This window comes from Poeciliopsis prolifica, unplaced genomic scaffold (genome assembly GCF_027474105.1).
Source record: "Poeciliopsis prolifica strain line A6 unplaced genomic scaffold, Auburn_PproV2 SCAFFOLD037, whole genome shotgun sequence".
Classification (NCBI taxonomy): domain Eukaryota; kingdom Metazoa; phylum Chordata; class Actinopteri; order Cyprinodontiformes; family Poeciliidae; genus Poeciliopsis; species Poeciliopsis prolifica.
The window spans coordinates 2859374-2885168 of record NW_026562412.1 but is presented as its reverse complement, the minus strand read 5'-3'; the positions used below and the strand labels follow the sequence as shown (position 1 = coordinate 2885168).

The following is a 25795-nucleotide window of genomic DNA, read 5'->3' as shown; positions in this document are numbered from 1 at the left end:
GAAGCCCGTGAGTCACCTGAATGCATCAGATCTCTGCAGCATCACGAACAGAAAGAATCTGCTGCCTCTAAAAGCTCGTTTCATCCACATCGACAAATAAAATACAGCTAATCTTCCTGGATTATAATCTCAAATTCGACATTCCTTCACATTCTCAGTGTGAGATTCAGACAGATAAGGACAAATCTCAGTGCCTAAACTGGGAAACCAAACAAACCAGCACCCTATCCTGGAATTTAAAAGCTTCTGGTGTTTTCACACTAGATTCGGTACAATTTGGGTGTAAATTGCAACATTTGTTACATTTTCAGCTTCTGCAGTTTGATCTGCCGTCAAACCAACGCAGACGACCATCATTGATAATCATTAATAATAATAATGACTATTAATTATTATTAATTAATAATAATTAATTATTCAAAATAATTGAAAACCTGTTCCCCTCCTGGCCTGTAGGGGCGCTGCAACAAGAACCACTGAATGACACAATATAAAAACCTCTGAGCTCAACTTCCTGTTCCACACAATGTAAACAAAAATGGAGTCGCTTCAAATTTTTTACGTTTCTAATTTAAATCTAGAAATTGTATCTTTTTTCTCAGAATTTATATTTGATATAATTCTGAGATTAAAGTTAAAATCTTATGATCTAAATAGAAAAAAAACAAAAAACAAACAAGAAACACGAAAAAAAAATTCCGAGTAAATTTCCGCCAAAATACTGAAAATTTTAGATCAACCTCAAAAGTTTTCTAGAAAAAAAACGTGAAAATTTCTAAATTTTTTGACTTTACAAAATCTGAAAATTTCTCTAAAATTGATCAGATTAATGTCCAAATTTTTTATTCACAAATTTTCAGAAATTTCTAGAAGATTTCTGAGATTAATCTAAAAATCTCTGTCTACTGCAGTATTTCACTTTAAAAAATCCACAATTTTGGTTAAAGTCAGGATTTTTTCTTCAGTGGCCCTAACCTTCTTCTTTCAGAAAAGTACATTTGAAATTATTCATTGCTTCTAAAACCAATTAAAACCCTTCAGTGATTTTTTTTCTTTAAGTTTTATGTCTTTTCAGGGTTATTTCTGCAGAATATGATCATATTTGCCTTTGAAGAAACATATAATTGACTGATCTGTACCAGACTTCAAGGAGTTAAAATTGATAATTAAATTTCATAACTCCTCTGTGTGACAGAACCGGGCCAGGTGCTTCCAGGTAAGTGACGGCTGGTGCTACGGCAGTCGGGTTTATTTGGGTTTTTCGTCAATCTGTAATCCGCTGCAGCTGCACAAAGCTCAAATAAATGGTTCTGTTACTGGGACTGAGCCCAGCTATTCCAGATGATGTGTTTTTGTTTTTCAGGAAGGTGACTCAGACAGTGATGTTTGAAGATCCGCAGCGTTTGTTCAGCCTGAATCTGCGGCAGAAATAGTGAGATGTTATGTAAAACTGGGTGTTTCTGCCTGAGTTACTCGTCTCTGCCTGTAGCATGCTTTTGCAGCAACTGAACATTTGCTGAACCACCTGCTAAGTCTTTATGATTGCAAGTGTGTTCTGCAGAGATAAAAAAGGTCTTTATGTGATTAAATGGTGCATGAAGGAGATTCTACTAACTGACCATTATGTTGTCAGTATCTGCAGATACTTCCATTAATCTGATAACTAGATGCGTTGATGGCTGTTTGACAGCAGGATTATTAGGAATAAAATGGACGGATGAAGTGGGAGAACATTGTTCACAGAAGGACTGAGTCACAACTTTTGTCCTGCGATGGTGTTGCATGCAAAAAATTCCTCCAAATTTTGCAGTTTTTGTCTGTTTTGTGTCATGAATCGAGAATTAAAGTCTTTAGCTTGATAATTATTGGGCTCTTTCTCCCCCAGCCAAACGAATCTGGTGCGATTTCCGTTTTTGGTGTCACCTTGGCTACGGCGCCAAGTGTCTCCAGCTGGGGTTGGACAGAATATAGAAGTGGCAGATTAGGAAACAGTTAGGAGCTGTCAGTGATCCTCCTCCCCTTCGCTATTTATGCATCGTCCCTGCAGAACAAACACATCAGCGACAGGCTGCTGCTTCCCACTGCCTTTATTGTGTTATTGCACAAGTTGAAGCAAAACAGAACAACAACTTTTGATGTGCATGCAGAAAAAGGAAATCTGCTTCCTTTAAATAATAGACTAATGCATGAGTGCAACTTATTGGGTATAATAATGGGAGAGATCAATACTAATGGCACTTTCATGTGGACTGCTGATTGTACCAATCAATGCAAATCACTTGCAATATTTATCATAAAAGCCAGATGGATGTGAAACCATCTCGGTTGATGCTGGAATAATGATCATGAATGTCATGATGGATGAGGTGCAACACACACACACACACACGCACGCACGCACGCACGCACGCAAACACACACATACACACAGGAGGTGAACTTCACAAATGTGTGTGTGTTTTGCAGCATATTTTAAATGCATAAAGAAGTTTCACTGCAGAAAATGTTTAAAAACCCTTTTCTGTTAAATTCAGAATGCTTGAAAAATATCTGAGATTAACAAAAATATTTAAATGGCAGTTTTACGGATGGAAATTCATTTTCCTCAAAATCCCAGTACAATATAGATCCAGAAAATGTAGACAGTTCCTGGATAGTGTGTGGCATCTTCTGAGAAAGTAAATGGCAAGTACAATTAAAGCTACAGGAAAGTATCTGATGATCAATGATCCAGGAATTTAACCAGTTGGCTCCGAGAAAATTCCAGGTCAGTACTGGTAGGAAAGATACCAGTCACTTTCACAAACTTCCCAAAAATACAACCAGTACGTTTCTACAAAGTTAGATATCTGGTAAGTTTAAGGAAAATACCCAGAAAGTTTTCTAAAGGTAATTAGTAAGTCTTGAAACAGTAACCTTTATGTACAGTTAAATTAGCTGGAAAGTTCTTGGTAGGTTTTCTAAAAGTAACCACTTAGTCTCACGTACTTTCTCGCAATTTAAAAAGTAAATGAGAAGAAAGTACCTTGCTAGTACTTGGTGCCTCTGAGGAAGTTCGCTGCAAAAACAGTTAATCTGTAAAGTTCTAGAAATGCAACCAGTTAGTTCCAGGAAAGTATTTGGGAAGTTTAGCCAGTAAGGAAGGGAGCCTATAAAGTCTAGGGAGAGTAACCCAGAAGTACAAATACAGAAAAGTACTTTCTTGATGAAAAGTACCTCATAGGTTCAAGGAAAGTAGGCAATTCATTCCATGAACTGTTCACAGATTTAAGAGAGCGACAATATAAATAAATAGATGTTTGCACCACTAATCTGAGACGTGTCAGTCTGAACATAAAATCCTGAACGTAAACAAAGGTTGAAACAGAAACGGTCGTTTCCAGATCAATATCTGCCTCTCATGAGAAAATCCGGTCAGTTTGAGAAATGCCTTCCCAAAGAGAGTCTGCTCTGCCACAACGAATCAATAGCTGCTCGTCTGCGCTTTAAACCCAGCATTATGAGCCCACAAGAAGATACATGTAATTTGTGAGCCAGCGCTGTGGAGGGAGCACAGGGGAAATAATTGTGCAGCTGCGCAAGGCAGGAAACAAACTTATGTGTGCTTATGACCCACAACTGCTGCAAACAGATAAATTATAGACTGAGCAGCAGTTTGAGGTTCAAATTGCTCTAGAATTGCACTGCATGGTGCCCATTCAGAAATGTACAAGCGTGAAATTAGCAGAATATTTATTTGGTGTTGTTAAAGGTGGAAGAGGAGCTCAGAGGATCATGCTGAGGATTTGTAAATCATGAAACTGAAAACAGCGTGGCAACACCAGGAAATATGGAGCAACAGAGCAAATTACACAAAAACTTCATCTGATGTTGTTAAAGCAATTATAAAAGCGATTATAAAAGCGATTTGGGAAAGCTCCACTTTGTTTGCGTGTGTACATGTGAAAATGGAGATTTATGGTAAATAATGCTTGTTTTTGCGATTCCCAATCGACGTTGCCTTTTGTTTAGTTTTGCACTACACTGCCCTCTTTAGGTCTGGCATGTTTTTGCAGGTTCATGTGGACGAAACGGATTCTGTGTGAACCACATTTTTTTAAGTGATGTGACGTAAATACTTGTTTTTAAAAAGACCCGGCTTTAAAATTACAGATGAGACTAATATAAACAGCAAAGAGAAAGAAACATTCACCTAAGAAATCCAACTTTATTATCAAACAATAATAATTCAAGGAGTAAACCCACAGAAGAATGAACCAAATGTAAAATAAAAAATATCAGAACAGAAACACAATCTGGGTCTAAGGCTCAAACATCATGTTAATATTTTCCCAATGAAGTAGAGGAAGAACAAACCTTTATTTCTAAATCAAACAAAAAAGATTCATGTTTTAGTCTATAGTTGGGATTATAAAACAGAATTTTACATGTTAATTTGACTTATAATTATCGAGCTCATTTCGTCTGAGCTTGAGAGCAGCAGCAGCCTTGAACAAATGTTGACTCGTGTTGCTTCACGTCTTTCTTTCTGAGCTATGCAGCATTATTTACTGCAGGATTTTTGCTTTTTTTTTTCAAAACAATCCTCATAAATCCTGACAGTTTTTCCTTCTGTCTCTTACGCTGTCATATGGGGTAAGCTTGAAAAGGGAACAAACTAAAATGGCAAGAAATAAAGAAAAGCAAAAAATGATCAAAAGAGAATATAAACTAAAAATCCAAAAAACAAAAAATAAAACATACACAGTTTCTTATTTATTTTAAGACTCTATGTAACCAGGACACATAAGAACATTTATTTTAAAAAATGTGAAATATTCCTATTTTTGCCTGACTAAACCGATTATGTACAAAATAAACCACGTCAGTGAGTCAATCATAAAATTGACTTACATTACGTTACTAATAAAAATAAATAGCCTATAGCTACAATTTTATACTGGACCAGTGCTTAAATAAATCTGGCCAAATACATCGCAACTACTTTTAAACCTAAAATCAAGGGGCGAACGTCTGGAAAATTACCTAACTTATTTGAGAAAGAATCTAACGGCAGTTAGCATGTAGGCTAACGGCAGTTAGCATGTAGGCTAACGGCAGTTAGCATGTAGGCTAACGGCAGTTAGCATGTAGGCTAACGGCAGTTAGCATGTAGGCTAACTGTAGTTAGCAGTCAATGAAACACAAATATTTCAAAATTGAGTAGACATCAATAAAATACTGTTCTGAACTTAAGAACATTTCTAACAATGGTATTTATTTGTTAATATTATACAGTTATGTTTGAGTTTTGAAAAATTTTACATTTAACTTTTTACTGCACCACATTTATTACTTGAGTTTTTATAACAAAGTATTGCTGTGAGTCAAATCTCTGGTTACTGCGAGTAAATTCACCTAATGGAGCAAAAACAAAACATGCATCTGACACTTCAGCAGATATTTTATATTATATATACATATATTGTATATTATCATCTCATGCTGAGCCTGAGACATTTACCGGAAGTGCTTCACCGAAACATTTTGCACGAGCGAAACGTCGTGCAAAATGTTAAGTTTCATTGTTTCTTCTTAGAATTATGAAAAGTGTTGACTCTGTTTTATAAACATATTTATTTGCACTATTTTTGTTTTGAAAATATTTGTACATGACTTTTCACTTTAATCTGCTGTTTTTAAATCGGACTCAGAGCTTCTCCTGCAGATCCTTGTTTTACTCGTGAGTCATTTTTTAACTCTTCATTTTTACTTTCACTTCAGTGAAAACCTGTTACAATTTGTTGGGTTCTCTAACGCGACCATTTAATTCACATTCAAATCTGTGCAAATATTAAAACGCGCCTTCTGTCGTGTGCGATTCATTAACGGAGGGGAGGTAAAGCTCATCCGCAGCTGTTAATGTGTGTATTTATAACAGATAGTGATGAGAACCGGGAGCTGCGCTCCAACACCTCAGGTCACGTGACCGTGCGGCTGGCGCACAAAGCGCCGCTTTATAACCGCCCTCTGCAGAAGCAGCGCACAGCCAGCCGGGCTCTGATGCTCCCCGCGTCTGTCTGAAGGATCCAAACGGGATCCTGCAATCATCCCTATAGCAACAACCACTGCTAATTAACGCGCTTTTAAGGCTTTCCTCACCCGGACTTTGCACTTTTTATTCCCACAGCATGGACCACTGCGGGATGTTGGGAGCGAAACAATGAAGGTTTGTGTTTTTCAAACTTTACTACATGAATCTGTTATTAAAATTAATCAATTATTTATCATTTCCATCCTCCTGAATCTTCTTGATGCTAAATAATTATGTAAATCTGAGTCTAAATAATTCATTTCTTGAATTCTGTCACCAAATTTTAAAGGTTCATTGATCAGATATTCTTAATCCCCGCAGCTGGCCCCATGATGCCTAATTAATCTGCTGATCACTGGATTAAAAAACAGCTTCAATGCGTAATGACCTGATTTAATTAATAAAAATGCCCCTGGTTTCCTCCATGCCCCGAGGCTGCAAAGGGTCCAACTGTTCAGTTTCCCATTATTGTCAGGAATGAAACTGTGGGTCAGCTGCGCCCCTAAGTTTTATTTTTCCTTTAAATTTGAAACTAACATCACTTTAAATAAGAAATGATTGCATTCTTAAAGGGGAAGTATTATATAAAAACGTATTTTTTAAAGCTTTACATCATCTTGATGAGGGAATAAATTTATTCCCTCATCAATAACTTACCTGAAGTGCTGCCTTGATTCTTTGTATGTATGAAAAAATTCTGATCAACTAATCGGAGCAAGGAGGCGGGTGTTAGTGCTGTCAATCACAATTTCTTATGGCACTGCTCATCCTTCTTCCTCCAGACCCCCACGCTCTCTGTTATGCTGCATGCTAGTTACCATAGCCTCTGATGACAGTGAATAAACAGTTTTCCTGCAAAGGTGAGTTGTTTCTCTGCCATTAGCACATTTAGCAGTGAGTACACAGGGGTGATTGACAGCGCTAAGACCCTCCTCCTGGATCTGATTGGCTGCTTTTGCATTTCTTCCAGCAGCTCAGGGAGGACATCAATATTTTCACAATTTATTTGTTTCAACTTATACTGTCACAACATGGTGACAGCTTGAACAAATATAGAAAAGTTACATCCTGCAGCTTTAAGTTATATTTAACGTATGTAATATTTTTACAACTGAAGTTATCGTAGTTACCTGACTGTGCTGTAAAATGGCACTATGTTACTGGAAAACACATCATAACATTCCTTTAAAGGAAACCACATATTCTTTTGTCGTTTAGATGTTCTTCACCTGATGCTGTTACTCAACTCGCCTCTGCACTGAGCATCTCTGCCGCCATGAAGCTGGCTGCGCACCAGATGGCTGGCACGGCAATGAGCGCTCTCACGACAGGTGTGCAGTACCTGGGCTCCAACGACGCCAGCTACGATGACCTCTCCGCCGACTCTGGCCTATCGAAGAACGGCTTCGTCCTTGGAACTAAGGAGGTGATTTTCACCGCCATTGCTCCGGTTTTTCCCACCAACATCTCGGGATTAGCGCTGGGTAACGCCACCGCTGTGGAGAGCGTCGATGCGCTGCAGTGCGCGGAGAACTTAGCGGACAACCTCGAGTGCTTCATGATCCTCACCCCTAGTCAGCAGCTTGCAATCGTCATCTTGGCGCTCACTTTGGGTACCTTCACCGTGTTGGAGAACTTCGTGGTTCTGTGTGTGATCCTCCACTCCCAAACGCTTCGATCTCGGCCGTCTTACCACTTCATCGGCAGCCTGGCTGTGGCCGATCTCATTGGAAGCATCATTTTCGTCTACAGCTTCTTGGACTTCCATGTTCTCCACAGGAAGGACAGTCCTAACGTTTTCCTCTTCAAGCTGGCCGGAGTCATCGCCTCCTTCACGGCCTCCGTCGGGAGTCTCTTCCTCACCGCCATTGACCGCTACATCTCCATCCACAGGCCAATGGCGTACAAGCGTATCGTTACCAAGACGAAGGCGGTGATCGCCTTCAGCATGATGTGGACCATCTCCATCGTCATCTCGTTGCTGCCGCTGCTCGGCTGGAACTGCAAGCGGCTCGGCTCCGTCTGCTCGGACATTTTCCCGCTGATTGACCGAAGGTACCTCATGTTCTGGATTGGGATAACGAGCGTCTTGGTGTTGTTCATCATCTACGCCTACATGTTCATCCTCTGGAAGTCGCACCACCACGCCGTCCGCATGCTGAGCCGGACCTCCCAGAGGAGCGTGATCATCTACACCGCAGAAGGCGCCAAAGTGCAAACGGTGAGGCCCGAGCAAGCCCGGATGGACCTCCGCCTGGCCAAAACCTTGGTCATGATCCTGGTGGCCCTCATCATCTGCTGGGGTCCGCTACTTGCCATCATGGTTTACGACCTCTTCGGGAAGGTGGACGACTTCATCAAGACCGTGTTCGCCTTCTGCAGCATGCTGTGTCTGCTCAACTCCACTGTGAACCCCGTCATCTACGCCATGAGGAGCAAAGACCTGCGCAGGGCCTTCCGCAACATCTGCCACGTGTGGCGCGGAGGCTCCCAGACCCTGGACAGCAGCGGCGAGAGCGTCTGGACCAGCAGGAGCATGAGAGCAGCCGCCGCCGCCGCGGCAGCAGCTGGCAGGGCGGAGAAAAAACGCGGCCGCCGTGAGAAAACTGAAGCGAAAGTAGCTCAGGTTAGAGTTTCAGGAGGGACGGAGTCTTCTACAGCAGAGCCTGTCTGAAACCAACGGCGCTTCTGCACAACTGTGACACTAACAGTGATCTTTAGTCTCTGCCCTGTTAGCTCTGTTACTACAAAATGTGCCAAAATGACAAGAAAATAAGAAATAGGATTTTATGGATAAAAAAAAGATGATGGTACTTTTAGACCTCGGTCATATGACTGAGAAAGAGACGATTTTCGATTTTAATCCATTTCTTTCTTTTCCAAAGATGGACAGACCACCAGGGCCATGATAAGGAAAAAAAAAATTAAATTAAAAAAATAACAAAATAAATTCATAATATTTAGAGATTCAGTTGGAATACTATTATTTTTCACATAGTACTATGGGTTTATTCTCATTATTTTGACTATTCTCGTAATTTTATATCTATTCTTGTAATTTTATTTATTTATTATTTTCTTAGTTTACTCTGTAAAAACTAATGAAAGAAAAGTGGATTTTATTTCAATCATGTCATGTTTTGTTTAATTACAACAACAATATAATCATAATATTAGCAGAATAAAGACAATTTTACCAGAAAAAAAATGTCTTAAATTGGCAAGAAAAAAGTTGTTTGCTCAGAGTAATCAGGATCTGAAGTGACTCAGGTGTTTGTGCATCGTTTCACTTCTGCTACTGATAATAATTTGATTTGATGCTGTGAAAAATATTAAGTATTATTTGTAAAATTTACACCAAAGTATAACTTCATAAGGTGCTCAGCATTGCTCATTTTATTATTTGATTATTAAAATTACTACTTTCTTCTTCTAGCATTATGATTGTATTCTTGTATTTAAAAGAAAAATAACTATTAAACCAGTCCTAATATTCTTGACCTGAATTCAAAGTCCAAATAAACAGAAGGTTTAAAATATGCTTGTCAAACAAAATGGCAGCTTTGGGAAAGCAGAATCACTCTAGAAAATTAAGTATTCAAAAATTCAATTAACCGACAAAATCAATTTATTGCCTATATTTTTTAATAACTAAAAACATTTTGTTGAAGGACATTTTTGTGTTGGAGGATCTACTGATGCTTTGTTGCCTTTGCTCCTGCTTAAAAAGTGAAGATCTTTTCAGCTGTGATGTGTTGTATTTTATTCATTTTTACTGCATAATGCTGCAACATTTTGACTGTGATCTGTTGTGAAAATATTCTTTTATTTTTTGTTTTGATAATTATTAATTGTATTTTTTTTAAAAAAGAAAGTTTTAATCCTGCTGTGCATCATTCCTGTGCAAAAGCTAGTGTACCACTGTGTCACATACCAGTATTTACAATCCAGGAAGTACTTTGTAAAGTGTGAATTTTATCTATTTTTGTCCTAATTTGGTTCAAATGTTGGGTGTGTTTTTAAAATAAAATTAATATCCCAGCCCTTCGCCTTCTGTTGATGTTTCATTAGTTAATAGCTTTGCCTATTTAAGGCTGCGCTTTGCAGCCTTTCCTTACAAACTGCCTGATTAACAATGCAATAAAGTTAATTTTATTACTCAAACTGGTTTAAAAGTTTAAATGAAAGGAAACCAAAGAGATTCCAGTAAGTGACAGACCAGCTCTTTTGCTGTGAACTCTTTTAATTTCAGGATTCAAAGGCAGAAAATATAGTTGCCTGGAACTAAACTGTGACTAAAGGCAACTTTATATTATTTTTAAGCATATAAATGTTTGTTTCTGACTCTACAAACTACTGGGCATCACCAGAAAAATTATTAAATCAATTTTAGTTTTATGGGTAACGTTGCCATCTTGTGGACATATGTAGGAAATTAATTGAAAACGAATAATCGTCAGAATATGGTAAAATAAAGTGTTTATTGTTTTTGATTCAATTTAAGAATGTAAACGTTTAGTAAATATATTTATTGAACCTTTTTATGTTTCAAATTTACAACTAATTAAAACTCAAAGCTCAGTTACTCATAAAATAATGTTTTAGTTGCAGATATATTATAATTTAATTTCTCTGGCTGTATGGTTAGAAACCTGAGAGACTATGGAGTTGGAGGTTTTGGGGTCGTGGTTGAGGAATTAATATGAATTAAAGCGACATTTAATTTCCTCTTGGGATCAATAAAGTAGCCCTGAACTTGTTAGCTACTCCAAGTTGTGAAAACAATAACTTGTTCTCATGATTACGGATCACAACAAGAAAAAAGTAAAATCAAAATCCTGCCAGATCCACAACATCCAGAACTATATGGGATAATTATCCAAACAATCATTTATTAACAAAAATCTAGAAAAATAACCAATTAGATCTAACCTAACAGGGATATTCCAATTTTTTTAATTTAATGTTTTTATTTTATTTTATTTTTACTTTTTATTTTCCTATATTTTTAGTATTTTACCATTTCCTCACAATATAATTAATTTTTTATTCTCCTAAGTCACTACATAGCCCAGAATGCCTTGCTTCCGGGTTTGACTTGTGACGTCAGGAGGCGGAGACGCCGACAGCGTCGTATCAAAAACAAGCAGCTAAGTAGCGTTAGCTATCTGCAGACCAACAGTTGGCCCGCAGCTGGCTGCTCGGCACTTTAACTTCTGGAAAACAACTCTCCCAGCAGAACCAAGTCAACACCTCTGGTCGGAAATACTTTCGCTTAACAGGTAAAACAAATTATGAACATATAAACGTATGAAATAGTCCGGGGTCAGCGGTAGTGTAAGCTAGTGTTAGCTCTGTTTTCTTTTTGATTATTGGCTTCCAGGCGAAGCTAGCGGTGGATCGCTGCTGTTAAAGCCTTCCCAACACAGTGTGTTCAACACGTACTCCTCCAGGAAAAAATACAATAAAATAAACCGTTTTAACTAATAAAGTCGCCAATGAAATAGCTGGCCTCATCATTGTTATTTTCCTGCATTTTTTAAAAGCCATTCTCTTTCTTTGACAACTTACAAGTCATGGCGTGTGGAGCCACCCTGAAGAGAACCATGGATTTTGACCCACTGATGAGCCCCGCGTCCCCCAAAAGGCGGAGATGCGTCCCGGTGGCCCCGTCGGCTTCCTCCCCGAGGCGGTACCTCAGCATGGAGCCCTCTCCGTTCGGAGAGTCGTCGTCCAGACTCAGCGCAAGTAAAACCTCCGGCCTCCGGAATGAGCAGTTTAACGGACAACCGGTGACTCTTGTTCTTCTTCTTCTGTTTTATTTATGTCTTTGATTGAATCACCAGAACAAATCCTGAACAACATAAAACAGGAGTACAAACGTATTCAGAAGAGGAAACACCTCGATGGAGGCTACTACCAACAACCAGAGTGCTGCTACTCTCCAGAATCCCCCTCCCAGTTATCCATGAATGTATCCAGCATGCCAGGTCGGTCTGGAAAACATGCCAAACGCCGCAAAAACAAAACAAAATGGACGATTATGTGTATTTAGAAGCTGCAACTGTTGATTTTAGTTAGTAATTATTATGATAATCAATCTGATGTAAAAAATTTGGCAGATTCTGCAACTTTCACGGTTTTTTTGTGTGTGCAAGTTTAGAAATACAGTAAACAATTTAATATAATAAGATTTTTTCAGGCTAAAATGCAAGAAAAAAACGTCTGGATGAACTGATCAATAACTGAATAGCAAAAGTTGCTTAGTGTGAGATTTTTATTCATTTCTGCTGGATTTTAACTATGTGAAGCTAAAAAATGTCACTGGAGTTTTGGGTAGAACATATTTCATTTCTTTTTGTTAATGTTATTCATCTCTGTAAGTAACTATTTATTAATCTATTGGTTATTGTTATATATAATCAGCTAAAAATTAGGTAAATTCTATTTTTTGTTTTAATTAACAAATTTTAATATTTGGATTTTCTTTTACTGTTATTTGAACCATGTGAAGCTAAAATTATGGAGTTTTAAGCACATATATGTATAAAAAAGTGTATATATTTTTGTACAGTTTTGCCTTCATTTCAAGTTTTTTTTTCAGCAATTGTATCTGTTAGCAATTAATTTATTACTAAATTAGTTGGCGATTACTTCATTAATTGATTCATCCATTAAGCTTAATTATCCTTTTATCAAGCATCCGTTAATAATACTATGGAAATAAAATATTTTGAACAAAATGCTGATTCCAGTCAACTTTCCCCACTCTTCATGATGCAAACATGAATACAGGCAATAAGTTCCTATTCATAAATATCATTCAATCAGCCTGTTATGGTTACACAAGCTCTACCTCTCATCCCTCCTGCTTTATTTAACTTTCTATATTTAAACCCAGACTTCTATAAACGTTTATCTTCCTCAGACTTGTGAGGTTTTGGTCCTGCTCTATCAAAAATATACTAAAATGTCTGAGATCAGCATTAGCATGACTTTAAATCCACCTCATTCCAAACAATTTATTTTTTATGTTTCCCCTAACAGGGAGCTCTTCAGGCGGCGTCTCTCCGACCAGAAAAGAACAGCCGCTGTTCACGCTCAGGCAAGTCGGGATGATCTGTGAACGCTTGCTCAAAGAACGAGAAGACAAGGTGAGGGAGGAATATGAGGAGACCATGACTTCAAAACTGGCAGGTAAAGTCTGTTAATCGACTGCATGAACTGATATATTGAGTAATAAATGTGAATGTTCTTCAAGTAGACACGGAAAGAAAAGCGATTTCTCACAGAAAGTTAATTAAAAAGTCAAATATTTACATTATGTACAACAGGGATGGGCAATTATATTATTATGGTAAATTTCTTGTGATGAGGTTTGATTTATTGTCGTCACAATAAAGTCCAGTTAATGTTAAAAACTGACTGAAATGGGTTTTTTTTTTCATTTTTTTCAATGTATTTTACACAAGAATATTGATGAATATCAGTAAATTCAAAAATATGATTGAACAAAGTCTCTATGCGGTTTAGTGACATAAATCATTTCTTTAAGCACCATAAAGACGTCTCTATCAAACAGAAACATCAATGAAAATGGAAAGCATGTTAATAAATGAAAATACTGTTTTGTACTTAAATGTTTACGATTGTATCTGTAGATATCCTGAGTCAGTTGCGATAATGAACTTTATTTAAAAAGGGAAAACTTAACATGTCAGCGTTTTGTGGGCTGAACAAGTTTACAGCAAACGCTAAAGCATATCTGCAATCTCTTGACAGCTTACAAAAATGATATCAGTCCACAAAAAATATCAAATATTAATATATATACAAAATGTTTCATTTTATGAACAAAAAATGTGAAGTGATGGGCCAAAAAGTAATAATCTAGAGGGCCACAAATGGCCCTCGTCCCACACTTTGGGCATCTCAAGCTTTAAATGCTTTTAGTGAAATATTGATGGAATATATTGTCAGCTTCCTGGCAAAATCAATTTGTTTACTTCAACAGGAATCCATTTTTTTCCTCCTGAGTTTCCAGATAAACTAAAGGCCAAAATGTTGTGCTTATTTCCAGAACAATACGACACCTTCGTGAAGTTCACACACGACCAGCTAATGCGGCGGTTCGGGGAGCAGCCTGCCAGCTGTGAGTTTTTATTTTTACATTCCTGCTCCGCTGGCAGGCAGTCCGACTTTTTGTCTTCTGAAGTCAAAGCTAACAAATCTGGTTTCTGTGTTTTAACTGGATCTCTGCTTTTCTCCAGATGTTTCCTGAGTGTGGCACCGAACCGTCGGCACGAAGACCTCCGCCTGCTGCAAGCTGTCATGTGATATCTCAAAGAAAAGAAAAGTTCTCATCCCAAGAGATTTAATTTAGCTAGTTTAAATGAAACTTTTCTGACCGTGCCATATATCCTTCTCTGGGCGACGACATGAAGCGGCGGCTAGCAGCTAGCTGCTTCCTGTGTAAATTAATGGACCCTATCTCTACAAGTGGCCTCTGTTCCCAGTTATCTCACTTTTTGTATCGATTCCCAGCATTCCAGGCTGTGTCTGTAGTTTCTGTTACGTGTAAATACAAAAGAGGCGCTGGAGAGTTTTACAAAGTTTGCTGGTCAATCTGAAAGGAAGTCGGTGTTTTTCAGCCGTTTGTCCCTCATTTATTGCTTTTTAAATTAAACACAGTAGGTAACTTCTGTTTTTTTTTGTTTTATTCCCACCAGTGTCTGTATTTATTTTGAAGTTTCTTTTTCCCAGCTGGTATCAGTTTGCAACCGATGTACTTTAGTGGAGAAAAACAAACAACAAAAAAAAACAATAAATTGAGAGTTGAGAATCTTCGCTTGTGAAAATTTCAGTGATTCAGTTTTTTTCTGCGTCACATTTCAAGCTGCATTATGGAACTTATTACAATTTATTTTATTTTCCAAAAGTTGACATGCATGTTGCTGAAAAACAGAGAAACTCCTTTAGAAGAGATCCAGCAAATTACATCTGGACCTGATGTGTAATTTCAGAACAAAATAAGACAATGTGATTTTTTTTTCCAAAGTTTTCCTACGTTGCCAGTGACCTCTCTCCTCAGGGTGACGTCGGTCCTCCTTTGAGGCTAGAACAGCTTCAGCTCTTCTACGACTGGAGCTTTATGGGATGTTTGATCGTTACTCCAGAAGGGCATTTGTGAGGTCACACACTGATGTTGGATAAGAAGCTCTCAATCTCTGCTCTAATTGACCACCATGGAAACCCATTCCATGAAACACGGAGCTAAGCCGAAGGCCACATGAAGTCTGGGGGTCTGCAGTAACCGACTGCAGAAAGTTGCTGACCTCTTCGCAATACAACGATCCGCTAACCCGTCAGTTTACATGGCCGACCACTTCCTGGCTGCATTCCCAAAAACTTTCTCTTTCTCATAATGTAGCTGTGTATGGAATATTTAGAAGTGAGAAAATTTCACGACTGGATTTGTGAAATTCCTTTCTCAGTTCCACGCTGGAATTCAGTGAGCGACCCGTTGTTTGTGATCGTGATCGTTTGTGATCGTTTGTGAAAACGATCTGAACGCCTCAGCTTTCATTTTACACGCCTGTGGAAGTGATTGGACCGGCTGGTTCTGATCATTTGGATGGGGGAGAAAATATAGTGTAAACAAAACAAAGATTAACAACAATGTTTGTCTCACGTAACTATGAAAAACAATAGTAATTATTGTATCATACAATAACCATAAGCTTTAATTCCTTAAGCGTTACTTTAAGTCTATGCCAAATAAACATATTAACAAATATAGATTAAAGTAAATGCTTCTGCAATCCACATATTTTGTCTCCTTGGAGGGACTGCCAGTATGAAACAATGTCTCCAGTTGCTCCGTGAAAACAAACTGCAGTAATAACTGTTGTAATAACTGCAGTAATAACTGATGTAATAACTGCTCTAAGTCACTAACTTCTGTAGTTGAGGGAAAACAAACTAGTACAGCAGCACTAGGAAGAAAATGCAAAATCAAATATTAAACGTTTACAACTAATCAGAATTACTGGAATACTAAAGGTAATTTAGAGCAAGAGAAAAACCTTTCAGCAAAACAAATACATAAACGAAACAGTAAAAAATAAATACCTCTGTTTTATTGGAACCCAAATTGGTTGTGAAAACAAAGAGAGGTGATGTTTTTGTTTTGTTTGTATTTTTTAGCATCCTCCCCAGGTGAGCCGGGCCACATGATCCGTCTTCTTCTTGGTTGCTTTGATGAAACCAAGGAACTCCATCTCCGACACGGCGCGGATGAAACGAGCGCTGAACGGCGAGTTTAGGATTAAACCCCCAATGCCACATTAAATCATCACAGAGACACTTTTACAAAGGAGACCCATTATGAAAATTCATTTTTTCAGATTGCTGTGCTTCAGTTTTGATCTCTACTGCTTCTAAAAACAGTCAGACGCTTGAAAACCAACCCAGACGGTTTTAGGCAATAAGTTCATGATTTTTAGTGAGCGCTTTCAAAAGTCAAAGAAATCACTAAAAGAAATTAGAACAGATTTTACTGACTGTTACTGCAGTGGCTAATAAATGATTCTGTTCTTGATAGAATAAAATGTTTTTTTCAAGTTTTCTGTTGTGCAACTTTAGAACTAAGAAAGTTGGTAAAAACAACGGGGATAAAGTTCGGCAACGATTTGGGATTACTGAAGGTACAAAACAAAGGAGAACATTTCTGCCAAATAAATGACATTTAGCTCAGAAAATTTATAGAAAAAGCTTGGATATTTCTGAGCTCAAAGTCAAAAATTTACTGGAAAATAATCAGAAAGTTTGAGACTAAAAATTTTCTGGAAAAACTTAAGCTCCAAAAGTAAAAAACAAACAAATCGTTTTTCAGGGAGGAATGTACTCTTCTCTTTCTACAATGATCCTAATACAGCTTTGTGGTTATTTGCATTAATTCATAAATTAAAAAAGAAAAAGATACTGTTTGACTTCATCCACTTTGCCAAAACCATCTGAATCTGGATCGTTGCCCTCTGCAGCAGAAACAACAGTAGAGTAGGCCTGGAAACAAAACAACAGAACTCACAGATGACCTTTCATCAACATGAACCTCAGGATCAAACCAGCCTGGTTTAACTATTATGGAGCCAAACAGATGAAAGACTCACTTGCAGCCAGTCGTACAGGTTGATCAGCCGGCCACACTCCAGGTGCAGCTTGTGAGCGATGCAGATATCAGGAGCAGCATTCGACACAGAGCCGTCCTCCGACTTCAAGCTGTCGTTCTGCAGCGGAAAACAAAAGAACTGCTGCATGAGAAGAAATAACCTCGTTCTCATATTATTTCAACTTTATTATCCTAATACTGTGTAGCAGTCCAGGAATATTCCCACGTTATTACAGGCTTTATTCCTGTAATAACTTTATTCTCATGATACCACGTTATTATTAACATAGTCGAACTTGCATTATCACTTGAAAATTGTCACAAAAAGAAAAACAATATTATTGTTTATTACAATAATTACTGGGACAATTTATCGTCCAGCAACATTTGTTGTGGTGACAGGCCGACTACCGATCTAGAATGAGGAGCAGCGCCATAAAAACTCCCTTTATGTTTGTTTTTGACATTAGGGACATAAAGAGTGATAAATAATCATCATGCTTTACGCAGAGGTTGTACCTGGATGTAGCAGGAGGGGTTGCTGAGCGCAGCCTGGATGGAGGTACGAGGCGTCGCGTTGAGGTGGCGCCTCACAGTGGCCGATGAACTGTAGTAGCAAACTTCATACAGCGGCTTGGACTCCGGCGGCGCCAGATGATTCCTGGACAAACATCACAGGAGGATCTGATTAGGGCACCAACTGATAATTAGTTTAGTCATTGATTATTCGATCAGTTATGCTGACAATTAGCTGGTGATTCAGATTTTCTTTTGTAATTTTAGTTTTCTTACTTCACTAAAGCGTCGACAAACTCCACAGCTTCGTTCCGGAGAACCTCAAAAGGACTCATCCTCTTGGACCGACGAGACTCGTTCATCTCCAGCAGCGTCTAGAGAAACATTAAGTTTGAGTTTCTTCTGAAGAAACCTGAGTGTTGCTTCCTGGTTGGACCAGAAGAGCGTCTACCTTCTGCAGCTGGAACAGGTCCGTTTTCTTTTGAAGGTTTTTTAGCGGAGAGGTGAGTCTCTCCTCCATGCTAGGGGCCAATTCAGCAGCAGCTGAACCAACAGAACCTTTACTCTAATGCATATCACACAGAAAACCACTCCGGGATAATCATTAAAAAAGATAAACAGGGTGTGTCGAACATTTTCACAGCTCACCGTTCAGCTGCTTAAGTTTATCAAGAAGCTCCTCCAGCTGGACGAGAGCGTTCTTCATCTTCTTCGACTTTAACGGCTGCAGAACCTCTGCGCACTTCTGAAGCAAAGAAATCAGCTCATCTTTCGCCAGCATCCTGGAGAAAGACACAAAATCAGCGCTGACACGATTAATCAGATTAATTGATTTCTGACATGATTACTGCAATTCCATGTTTACATAATATTCAGTTCTGGACTGATGCAGTATTCAGACAAAAGGATACTGAATAAAGCTTATCAATTAATTGTGATTAATCAATTACTGGAATAATTTTCAACTAATTTAGTAATTGATTAATCATTAATTAGAGTATGAAGATCCAATAAGGATGCCAATTGCTGAAAAAATAGCACACTCATTATTCAGCCAAAAACAAAAAAATATATGTACATTCTGCATTTAAGAAAAAAACCATCATACTCAGGATAGCCTTCAGTACGGCTCCATCTAGTGGTAAAACCAAACTCCCCCAGGTAGAAGGCACCAGAATAATAAATAATTGCAGAATAATAAATAAAAACTAGGAATAAATAGAAACAAATCAGCTGAACGTTTGAGCCTTACTTTAAAAGCTTCATGGCCGACTGGTATTCCTCACTATCCCACACGTTCTTCTCCTGACAAATCAAATGAAGCTCTCTGATCTGGAAAACAAAAACATAATATGTAGAAAATGCTAAACAGCAAACATTTTAAACGCAGCTAATGAAGGAAAAATCTTTGCCTGTTTGCCCAGAGGGTAGCGGGGCAACGCGGAGGTCAGAGTGTGGAGACAGCGCAGGATGGGGTAATAGTTCTTGTGGTATTTATGAAGGCCCTTCAGCAGTTTCTGACACACCTCCTAAAATGAATTAAGTTATTTTAAAATCTAGTTTAGGCTGAAATAAAGGTGACATTTATTTCCTGATTTTGATAAAGAGATATTGCAAAGAAATCACCTTTAAATAAGCGTCGTCTGTCCGGAGATTGTCCTGTTCTTGCTGCTCTTGCTCCTTCAGAAACCTACGACAAAAACGTGAAACAGCTGTTATTTGAAAAAAAACCTGGATAACACACTTCTGCTAATCTGCCAGTAGTGGAGAAATGAGTGCACTCAGCTTCCCCTGAATTAATTTTTTCAGATAAAATTCATTGCTCTAACAGCAGAGCTAATTCTTAGCTTAGCACTTTTGCTAACTTTGAAAATGTTTAGCACACTTAGCTTCCCCAAATTATATTTTTTTTCCAAATAAGTTGCTACTGGTCGATGTAGCATTTACTAAATTGCACATCAACAACAAAATAATTGTCTTTTCCAGCAGCCATTGTGCAGCGCATGCAGTGGTAAAACCAGCTGATCACATGTGCTGGAGTTCAGCTTAGGTTGCTAGGTAACGGGCGGAAGTTGCTAGGTGACAGCCAAACGTAAATTTATTGCCAGAAAACAATTTGGTGTTTTTTCAGGAGCTTAGCGCGTTTTCAGTACAAAAATGTGAAAAAAGGAAATTTTGCTTGATAAATGCCTTTAACTTTATTCTTGTAAATAAACAACAATTCTCACAGCTTGTCGAGCAAAACGCAGAAGGAATGACAGGAATAAAAGACACTTTTGGAAAACAAATTATTTGCAAGACAAGCGTTTTTGCACCTGTTGAACGACGGAAGCTGCCTGATCCTCTCCAGGTCTCCGGCGCCGAGCTGCTGCAGCTGAATCTGAGCTTCCTTCTTCCTGCAGCACAGCGAGCTCAGAGGCTGGGAGTGGAAATGCTCCAAAAGGGCCAGCTGCACAAAGCAGGGATGCAAAAATCACTCCACTATGTTTGCCAAAAAACAACTCCAACAGTCTGACACTTACCTGGAGACCCTTTATGAAGTTTCTGACTGAGAAATCGTGGTAGAGGAAGATGCTGACCAGAACTTGCATCACTTTCCCGTTGAGTTTGAAAGGAAAGGAGTGAGTCAGGATGAGCTGCAAGGAAACCGAATCAATCAGTTCCCATAAACTCGACTTCATCAATTAATCAAAGGTTTGGTTTTTGAAGATTTAATTTTTAATTTATTTTTTTCCACCAATAGTCCAGAATGATGATGGTGACTTGGGGGCATTTTTTATTTTTTGTCAGAATAAAATCACAAGAATAAAATGGTGCAAAAAAATAGTATGAGAATAAAGTCAGAAAGCTAGAAAAACACTTGGAACATAGAGTAGAAGCTGCAGTGAACCCCACATACTGATGCGTTAGGATGGCCTAGTCAAAGTCCAGACCTTGTCGATGACGGTGGTGAGGTGCTGAGTGCAGGACAGAGACTGGAAGAGTTCGATGCAGAGCAGCGAGGACACGGAGTGAGGCAGCATGCGCTGGACGGTGCTGGGCGACGTGGCGATGCCGAAGATGAACGTCAGTGGCAAGCGATCAAGATATCGACTGAAACAGACAAAAAACAGAGCTTAGCTTTGCCTTTACACTGAAAAAACACAACATCTCAGAGTATCTAGTTCCCACTGCACGTGTTTTACTTCTCTTGAAATAAGACAAAACTAACTTATAAGTTACTTTTCAACAAGATATAGAAGCTTATTTTAAGTGAATAATTCCTTAATATGGATTAAAAATCATTACTTCCATTGGCAGATTAGTTCACTAATAATAACATGACGTTTTTCCAAGTTTGTAAAATGTTTACACTAGAAAATAGACCAATACTTCATAAAATGTTGGGTTTTTGCATTGTGGTTTATTATAATTGCTCATTTGTGTCACTATTGATCATTTCTTGTGATTAACTGTAAATGATATGTGTATTGTCCAGAATGCAGATGAAAATGAGCCTTTTTGGCCAAATGAGTCATATTTACATGGTTGTTTTAATGAACTCATGTTATTTAATAAGTACTGTTCATTAAAATAACCTAAAAAAAGAATAAGTAAATACCTGCAGATGAGTATGAAGTCCTGCAGAACCTTTGGGTTAAAAGCTTCCAAATCTTTGAAAATGATCACAACAGGAGGCTGCTGCTGTTCATCAACAGCGGAGGACTTGCGCTTCTGTCCAGAAGAACTGCAGCTGGACTTCTGTCAACAAACATCCATAATGAGTAAATTCATTATCACCCACTAAAACCATGTATGATCAATACGCTTCATGGCCTTGCCTTCGTTTTTGAGCTGTACCAATCACAGAGAGCTCTGAGAGAGCAGTGAACGCTCTTACGGAGCAGAGCACCGCTATGCTGGACCTCCTCCTCCTCTTCTTCTTCATCGTCCACGACAGCATCCATCAGTCTCTCAAGGACTCTTTTCATCAGATGCTTCAAAGCTGAAATTATCAAAAAGAAAAAAACTTAAAGTAAGGCTGGAGGATAAATCTATTATATTAATTACATGAATTAAATCTTTGGAAATAGAGATTTGTTTTTCCCCACAATGCTCTCTTTGGGTTTCCTTAGTTCAGATGATGCCAACACACACAGAGCGGCCATCTTGTTTGACCAGCGTGTTTTACAGCTTCTGTTTATTAGGACTTTGGATCCTAGTCAACTGTACGCCTGCATGTAAAGGTCCAGCTGAGATTGTTGTTGTTGTTGTTATTGTCACAAAAAATCTTGATTTTGTAAAGTAAAAAAAAGTTTTGTAAAATTATATTGTAACATTAATTCCTGAACTTGTTACAAGAATATTATTCTGACATTCAAAGAAAGTTATTTTGTAATATTACAAACCCATAACATTATCAGAACAAAGTCAAAATAATTTTAGGATATGAGCTTAATATTAGCGGAATAAAGTAGTTATTTAATGGAAACTCCAACACAAAAAGCTTTTCCTCATAATTTTAAAGGCATTTTTCTGGACAAATTATGTCTTTTTTCAGCTAATTTTGTGATAATATGCTTCTAATTGAGCAAAAGCGATCAGATCCTGGCTCTAATCTTCTGTTGTTCGACTCACACAATGGATACGCAAAATAAAAGTATCTTATTGAAACATATTTCTTGTCATTTCTAATAAATTTTTTAGTGAACGAAAACAACAACAACAAAAAAAGACAAACAAAAAATTGCTTCCTATCAGAAATTGTGAAATCGCGTGAAAGTCTTAAACGTGCTGTGAACTCCAAACCAACCCGACTGCCTGGCAGTTTTTACCTCCACATTCTTTGGCCTGTAAAGACGCAACGTGAGGCGTGACAGAACAACGCAGCAGCTCCAACAAACTCTGGAACGTCATGTCGTGATCGGGAACGTTCACGCCTTCAGACAGAACATCACAGACATTAGAAGTAACAGTGCTTTCATCAGAAACGATTCCCCGGTTGTTGCTGGCATACCCAGGACTAGCGCGGCCGTGGGGATCTCACTGGCCCGCATCCGGGAAGCCCAGTCACCATGATGACGGGTGGAGGAGCACTTCCTGGTAAACTCCAGCAAGCTGTCCAAAATGTTTCTGTTGAGCTCGTCCTGCAGATCCTGTTTAAAACATTTCATACAACCTTCTGGGAACAACGTTGTGACAGAAAATGTCCAGCTGGAAGGTGATTCTTTAAGTTTGTGGAGCATTTTGTTTATATATTTTAAAGTTTGTACAATTATGTCTGTTTGTTTTACATTTTTACTTTCCAACAGACTTTATGATTAAAAATTTCAAAGATGAGCAGCTAAAGTAAATGAGAAGAATTAGCAGTGTAGCCGACGACTGATTTATGTCTCTGCTGTCCAGAAATTGAGCTGTTAGCATGTTTATTTGTTCATTTAATTAATTTTTCAGTTTAATTTATGTGATGACAGTCAGGAAACCATCATCCAGCAACAGTGTTCAGTCAGAGGCCTCTTCAGATGTGCTTCATGACTGCTACAGGAGAATACATCAGTTTTTCTTCATGCTTCCATCTTTGAATACAAGATTACAGAGAGTACAACTAATGCTTGTCCCGACCAGATTTGGGTAATAACTAGTTACATGTGCTTTATAAAACAAAAAAATACAAGCACTTTCAGGTGTATTTCTAATTTGACTTGAATAATTTTATTATGAAGTATCGCTATTTTTCCTTGAGTAAAATGTCTGGATAATCTACACACTATGAGTAAAGTCACTGAACAAAGAACAAGATTGACATTGGGAAACATTGGGTTGGGAAAAATGTTTATTTTGTCTGTGTTTTTTATATGAGTCTTTCAATGCATTATTTCCACATAAATGTGTATTTTGGATTTTTCACATATTAAATGATCTTTTGATCAGTTACTCAGTACCTGACTAGTCTTGTCTAATTTTGCTTAACTAATTTTTTTTACTTTTACTTGAGCAAAAATGTTTAAAAAATGTAATGCTCCACTTAGTTAAATAATTTTTTGTGAACTGTTGATAATAAACTGGAATTTATTTAGGAATGTCCATAAATAAACTTACTATAAATGTGTGTTACTCTTCAGATTTTTATTTGTGAATATTGTTTCACTTGAAAATGAGATGTCATTTATTCATATGTTGAAATAATGTATTATTTTGTGATGAAATAATGTCTTATTTTGTGATAAAATAATGTCTTATTTTGTGACAAAATAATGTCTTATTTTGTGACAAAATAATGTCTTGTTTTGTGATAAAATAACGTCTTGTTTTGTGATAAAATAACGTATTATTTTGTGATAAAATAACGTATTATTTTGTGATAAAATAACGTATTATTTTGTGATAAAATAACGTATTATTTTGTGATAAAATAACGTATTATTTTGTGATAAAATAACGTATTATTTTGTGATAAAATAACATATTATTTTGTGATGAAACCTGCTCTTACCTCCGTTTCTGTTTTGATTTTGTTCCACAGATCCAAACAAAGTTTGAAGCGCGTTTTGCTGCTCGCAGCACCTTCACAGCCGTCGGTGAAATAACTCTCTGTCCAGAAATTATTCAACATTTCAACACAAAAAAATCCCAAAACAAAACAAAGTAACAGCTCAGCTGACGAGTCTCACCAAGATCAACAGGCGTCTCCTTCTCCTTCTTCTTCTTCTTCGCACTGGGTTTAAAAACGAAGCAACCCTTAATGGCGGACATAAAAGTTAGTTTGTGACAAATATTTATCAACTAACGTCTCATTTAATGTGATAAAAGTCATTACCCTTGAGAAAGAAGACGTCGCCATTGCTGAGTAATGCAGCAGCAAAAGAACAGCCTCTGGTTGATAGCAGTTTACACCATTTCATACGTTTTTAAATCTCCGGTAGAATTCCGTGTGAGGTTTCATTGTTTTCCCGCCGATGTGACGTAAACGGAAGAGGTTGGAGTTTTTAGTGAGGCGTGGTTTGCATAACTTGAAGAAAAGTGTTTTTTTTTGAGTTTCCCAATAATTTAGTAGAATGGGCCTGCTCCTCCCTTTATTGTAAGTTTACAGATTCAGAAAATATCAACTGTTGGAAAATGGGGCAGAAAATGGAGAGAATAATAACCATAAACGGAAGCGTAAAAGAGAAATAAGCGACGTGTCATCTTGCCACTCGCAAGATGACGTGGGCCGCCATCTTGCGAGTGGCAAGTTCTCCAACGTTAATAAATTATGTTCTAAATGAAGTAATATTTTTACTTGATTTATTTCGATTCATCTTTATAACTGACAATACTGAGTTGGATTTTTTCAGTAGAATATGCTATTTTTAATTACAATATTACTTTTCTTACATTGCTAATTTGCACTTACTTTACAGTCTCATTCTTTTTTTCTGTTTTTATATTTTCTACTCAAGTTTGAATATATATTATTTGGTTAGGGTCACCTAGATTTCCCTCTTCAAGTACAATAAGGCATATCTCTATTATATTATTTATATAATACATATAAATAATAGAATTTATATTCTATTATATAAACCATTCTGGTTATTAAATTCGTGTTTTCTTTTCTGTTTTTTCCACTTCTATCCATTAATTAAGCCTAATAATTTTATTTAAAACAACCTTGTGCTGCCAAGTCTAATATGGTGGCAATTATGACATTGCCAGCATTGCAAGAAACAGAAATCATATAATAGGTGAAGTTTATCATTTTCCCATAAAGGTATCATAAACAATAAAGTCACAGTAGTTTGAATGGTTTTGGATCATTTAAATTGAATCATAATTTTTTTTTTCCAATTTAATCACTAACAATTTAACATTCTTGTTTAATGTTCCCTTTTACTTTTCCGTTAGATTGTTTTTTTATTTGTTCATTATTTCCTGCCTCTAAATTTATTTTCCTAAAATTATTTACTTTTGCATTATTGTCACAAATGAATAATGTTTAGCATGCCTGGATTACTGCAATGGATGCATTGGATTATGGTACATCATACCCATTTTACTTTCAGAATGACTCAAAACCA

The 25795-nt window shown here is 37.5% G+C and overlaps 3 protein-coding genes across 3 annotated transcripts; 2 read left to right on the top strand and 1 right to left on the bottom strand.

Annotated features, from left to right (window-relative positions):
- The first annotated feature begins 6033 nt into the window (after positions 1-6033).
- Positions 6034-9034, top strand: LOC129374754 (cannabinoid receptor type 1B-like). Its single transcript, XM_055053364.1, has 2 exons — positions 6034-6208; positions 7292-9034. The coding sequence occupies exon 2, from the start codon at positions 7350-7352 to the stop codon at positions 8745-8747; it is 1398 nt and encodes a 465-aa protein (XP_054909339.1). The 5' UTR covers positions 6034-6208; positions 7292-7349; the 3' UTR covers positions 8748-9034.
- A 2144-nt stretch (positions 9035-11178) lies between these two features.
- On the top strand, positions 11179-14917 carry LOC129374755 (akirin-2-like). The gene is made up of 6 exons (XM_055053365.1): positions 11179-11355; positions 11648-11821; positions 11920-12063; positions 13121-13270; positions 14154-14225; positions 14344-14917. The coding sequence occupies exons 2-6, from the start codon at positions 11650-11652 to the stop codon at positions 14352-14354; spliced, it is 549 nt and encodes a 182-aa protein (XP_054909340.1). The 5' UTR covers positions 11179-11355; positions 11648-11649; the 3' UTR covers positions 14355-14917.
- Positions 14918-16190: 1273 nt separating this feature from the next.
- Positions 16191-24685, bottom strand: orc3 (origin recognition complex, subunit 3). Its single transcript, XM_055053363.1, has 20 exons — positions 24556-24685; positions 24410-24476; positions 24232-24329; positions 22756-22894; positions 22574-22678; positions 21581-21744; positions 21361-21500; positions 20693-20852; positions 20282-20395; positions 20075-20208; positions 19386-19449; positions 19172-19288; positions 19012-19091; positions 18408-18541; positions 18211-18302; positions 18036-18133; positions 17763-17904; positions 17245-17361; positions 17058-17137; positions 16191-16381 (listed from the first exon to the last, which is right to left on the bottom strand). Exons 1-20 carry the CDS (start codon positions 24577-24579, stop codon positions 16276-16278), a joined length of 2175 nt encoding a protein of 724 aa, XP_054909338.1. The 5' UTR covers positions 24580-24685; the 3' UTR covers positions 16191-16275.
- Between the last annotated feature and the right edge of the window lie 1110 nt (positions 24686-25795).

What these genes read in the sequence shown, in the direction of transcription:
- LOC129374755 (XM_055053365.1), top strand. Translation starts at nt 11,650, where the DNA reads ATGGCGTGTGGAGCCACCCTGAAGAGAACCATGGATTTTGACCCACTG. An exon ending in GTCGTCCAGACTCAGCGCAA is followed by an intron (nt 11,822 to 11,919) that starts GTAAAACCTCCG and finishes TTGAATCACCAG; the next exon opens with AACAAATCCTGAACAACATA. An exon ending in CATGACTTCAAAACTGGCAG is followed by an intron (nt 13,271 to 14,153) that starts GTAAAGTCTGTT and finishes GCTTATTTCCAG; the next exon opens with AACAATACGACACCTTCGTG.
- orc3 (XM_055053363.1), bottom strand. Translation starts at nt 24,579, where the DNA reads ATGGCGACGTCTTCTTTCTCAAGG. An exon ending in CGACGTCTTCTTTCTCAAGG is followed by an intron (nt 24,477 to 24,555) that starts GTAATGACTTTT and finishes TCCGCCATTAAG; the next exon opens with GGTTGCTTCGTTTTTAAACC. An exon ending in CACGGCCGCGCTAGTCCTGG is followed by an intron (nt 22,679 to 22,755) that starts GTATGCCAGCAA and finishes TTCTGTCTGAAG; the next exon opens with GCGTGAACGTTCCCGATCAC.
- LOC129374754 (XM_055053364.1), top strand. Translation starts at nt 7,350, where the DNA reads ATGAAGCTGGCTGCGCACCAGATGGCTGGCACGGCAATGAGCGCTCTC.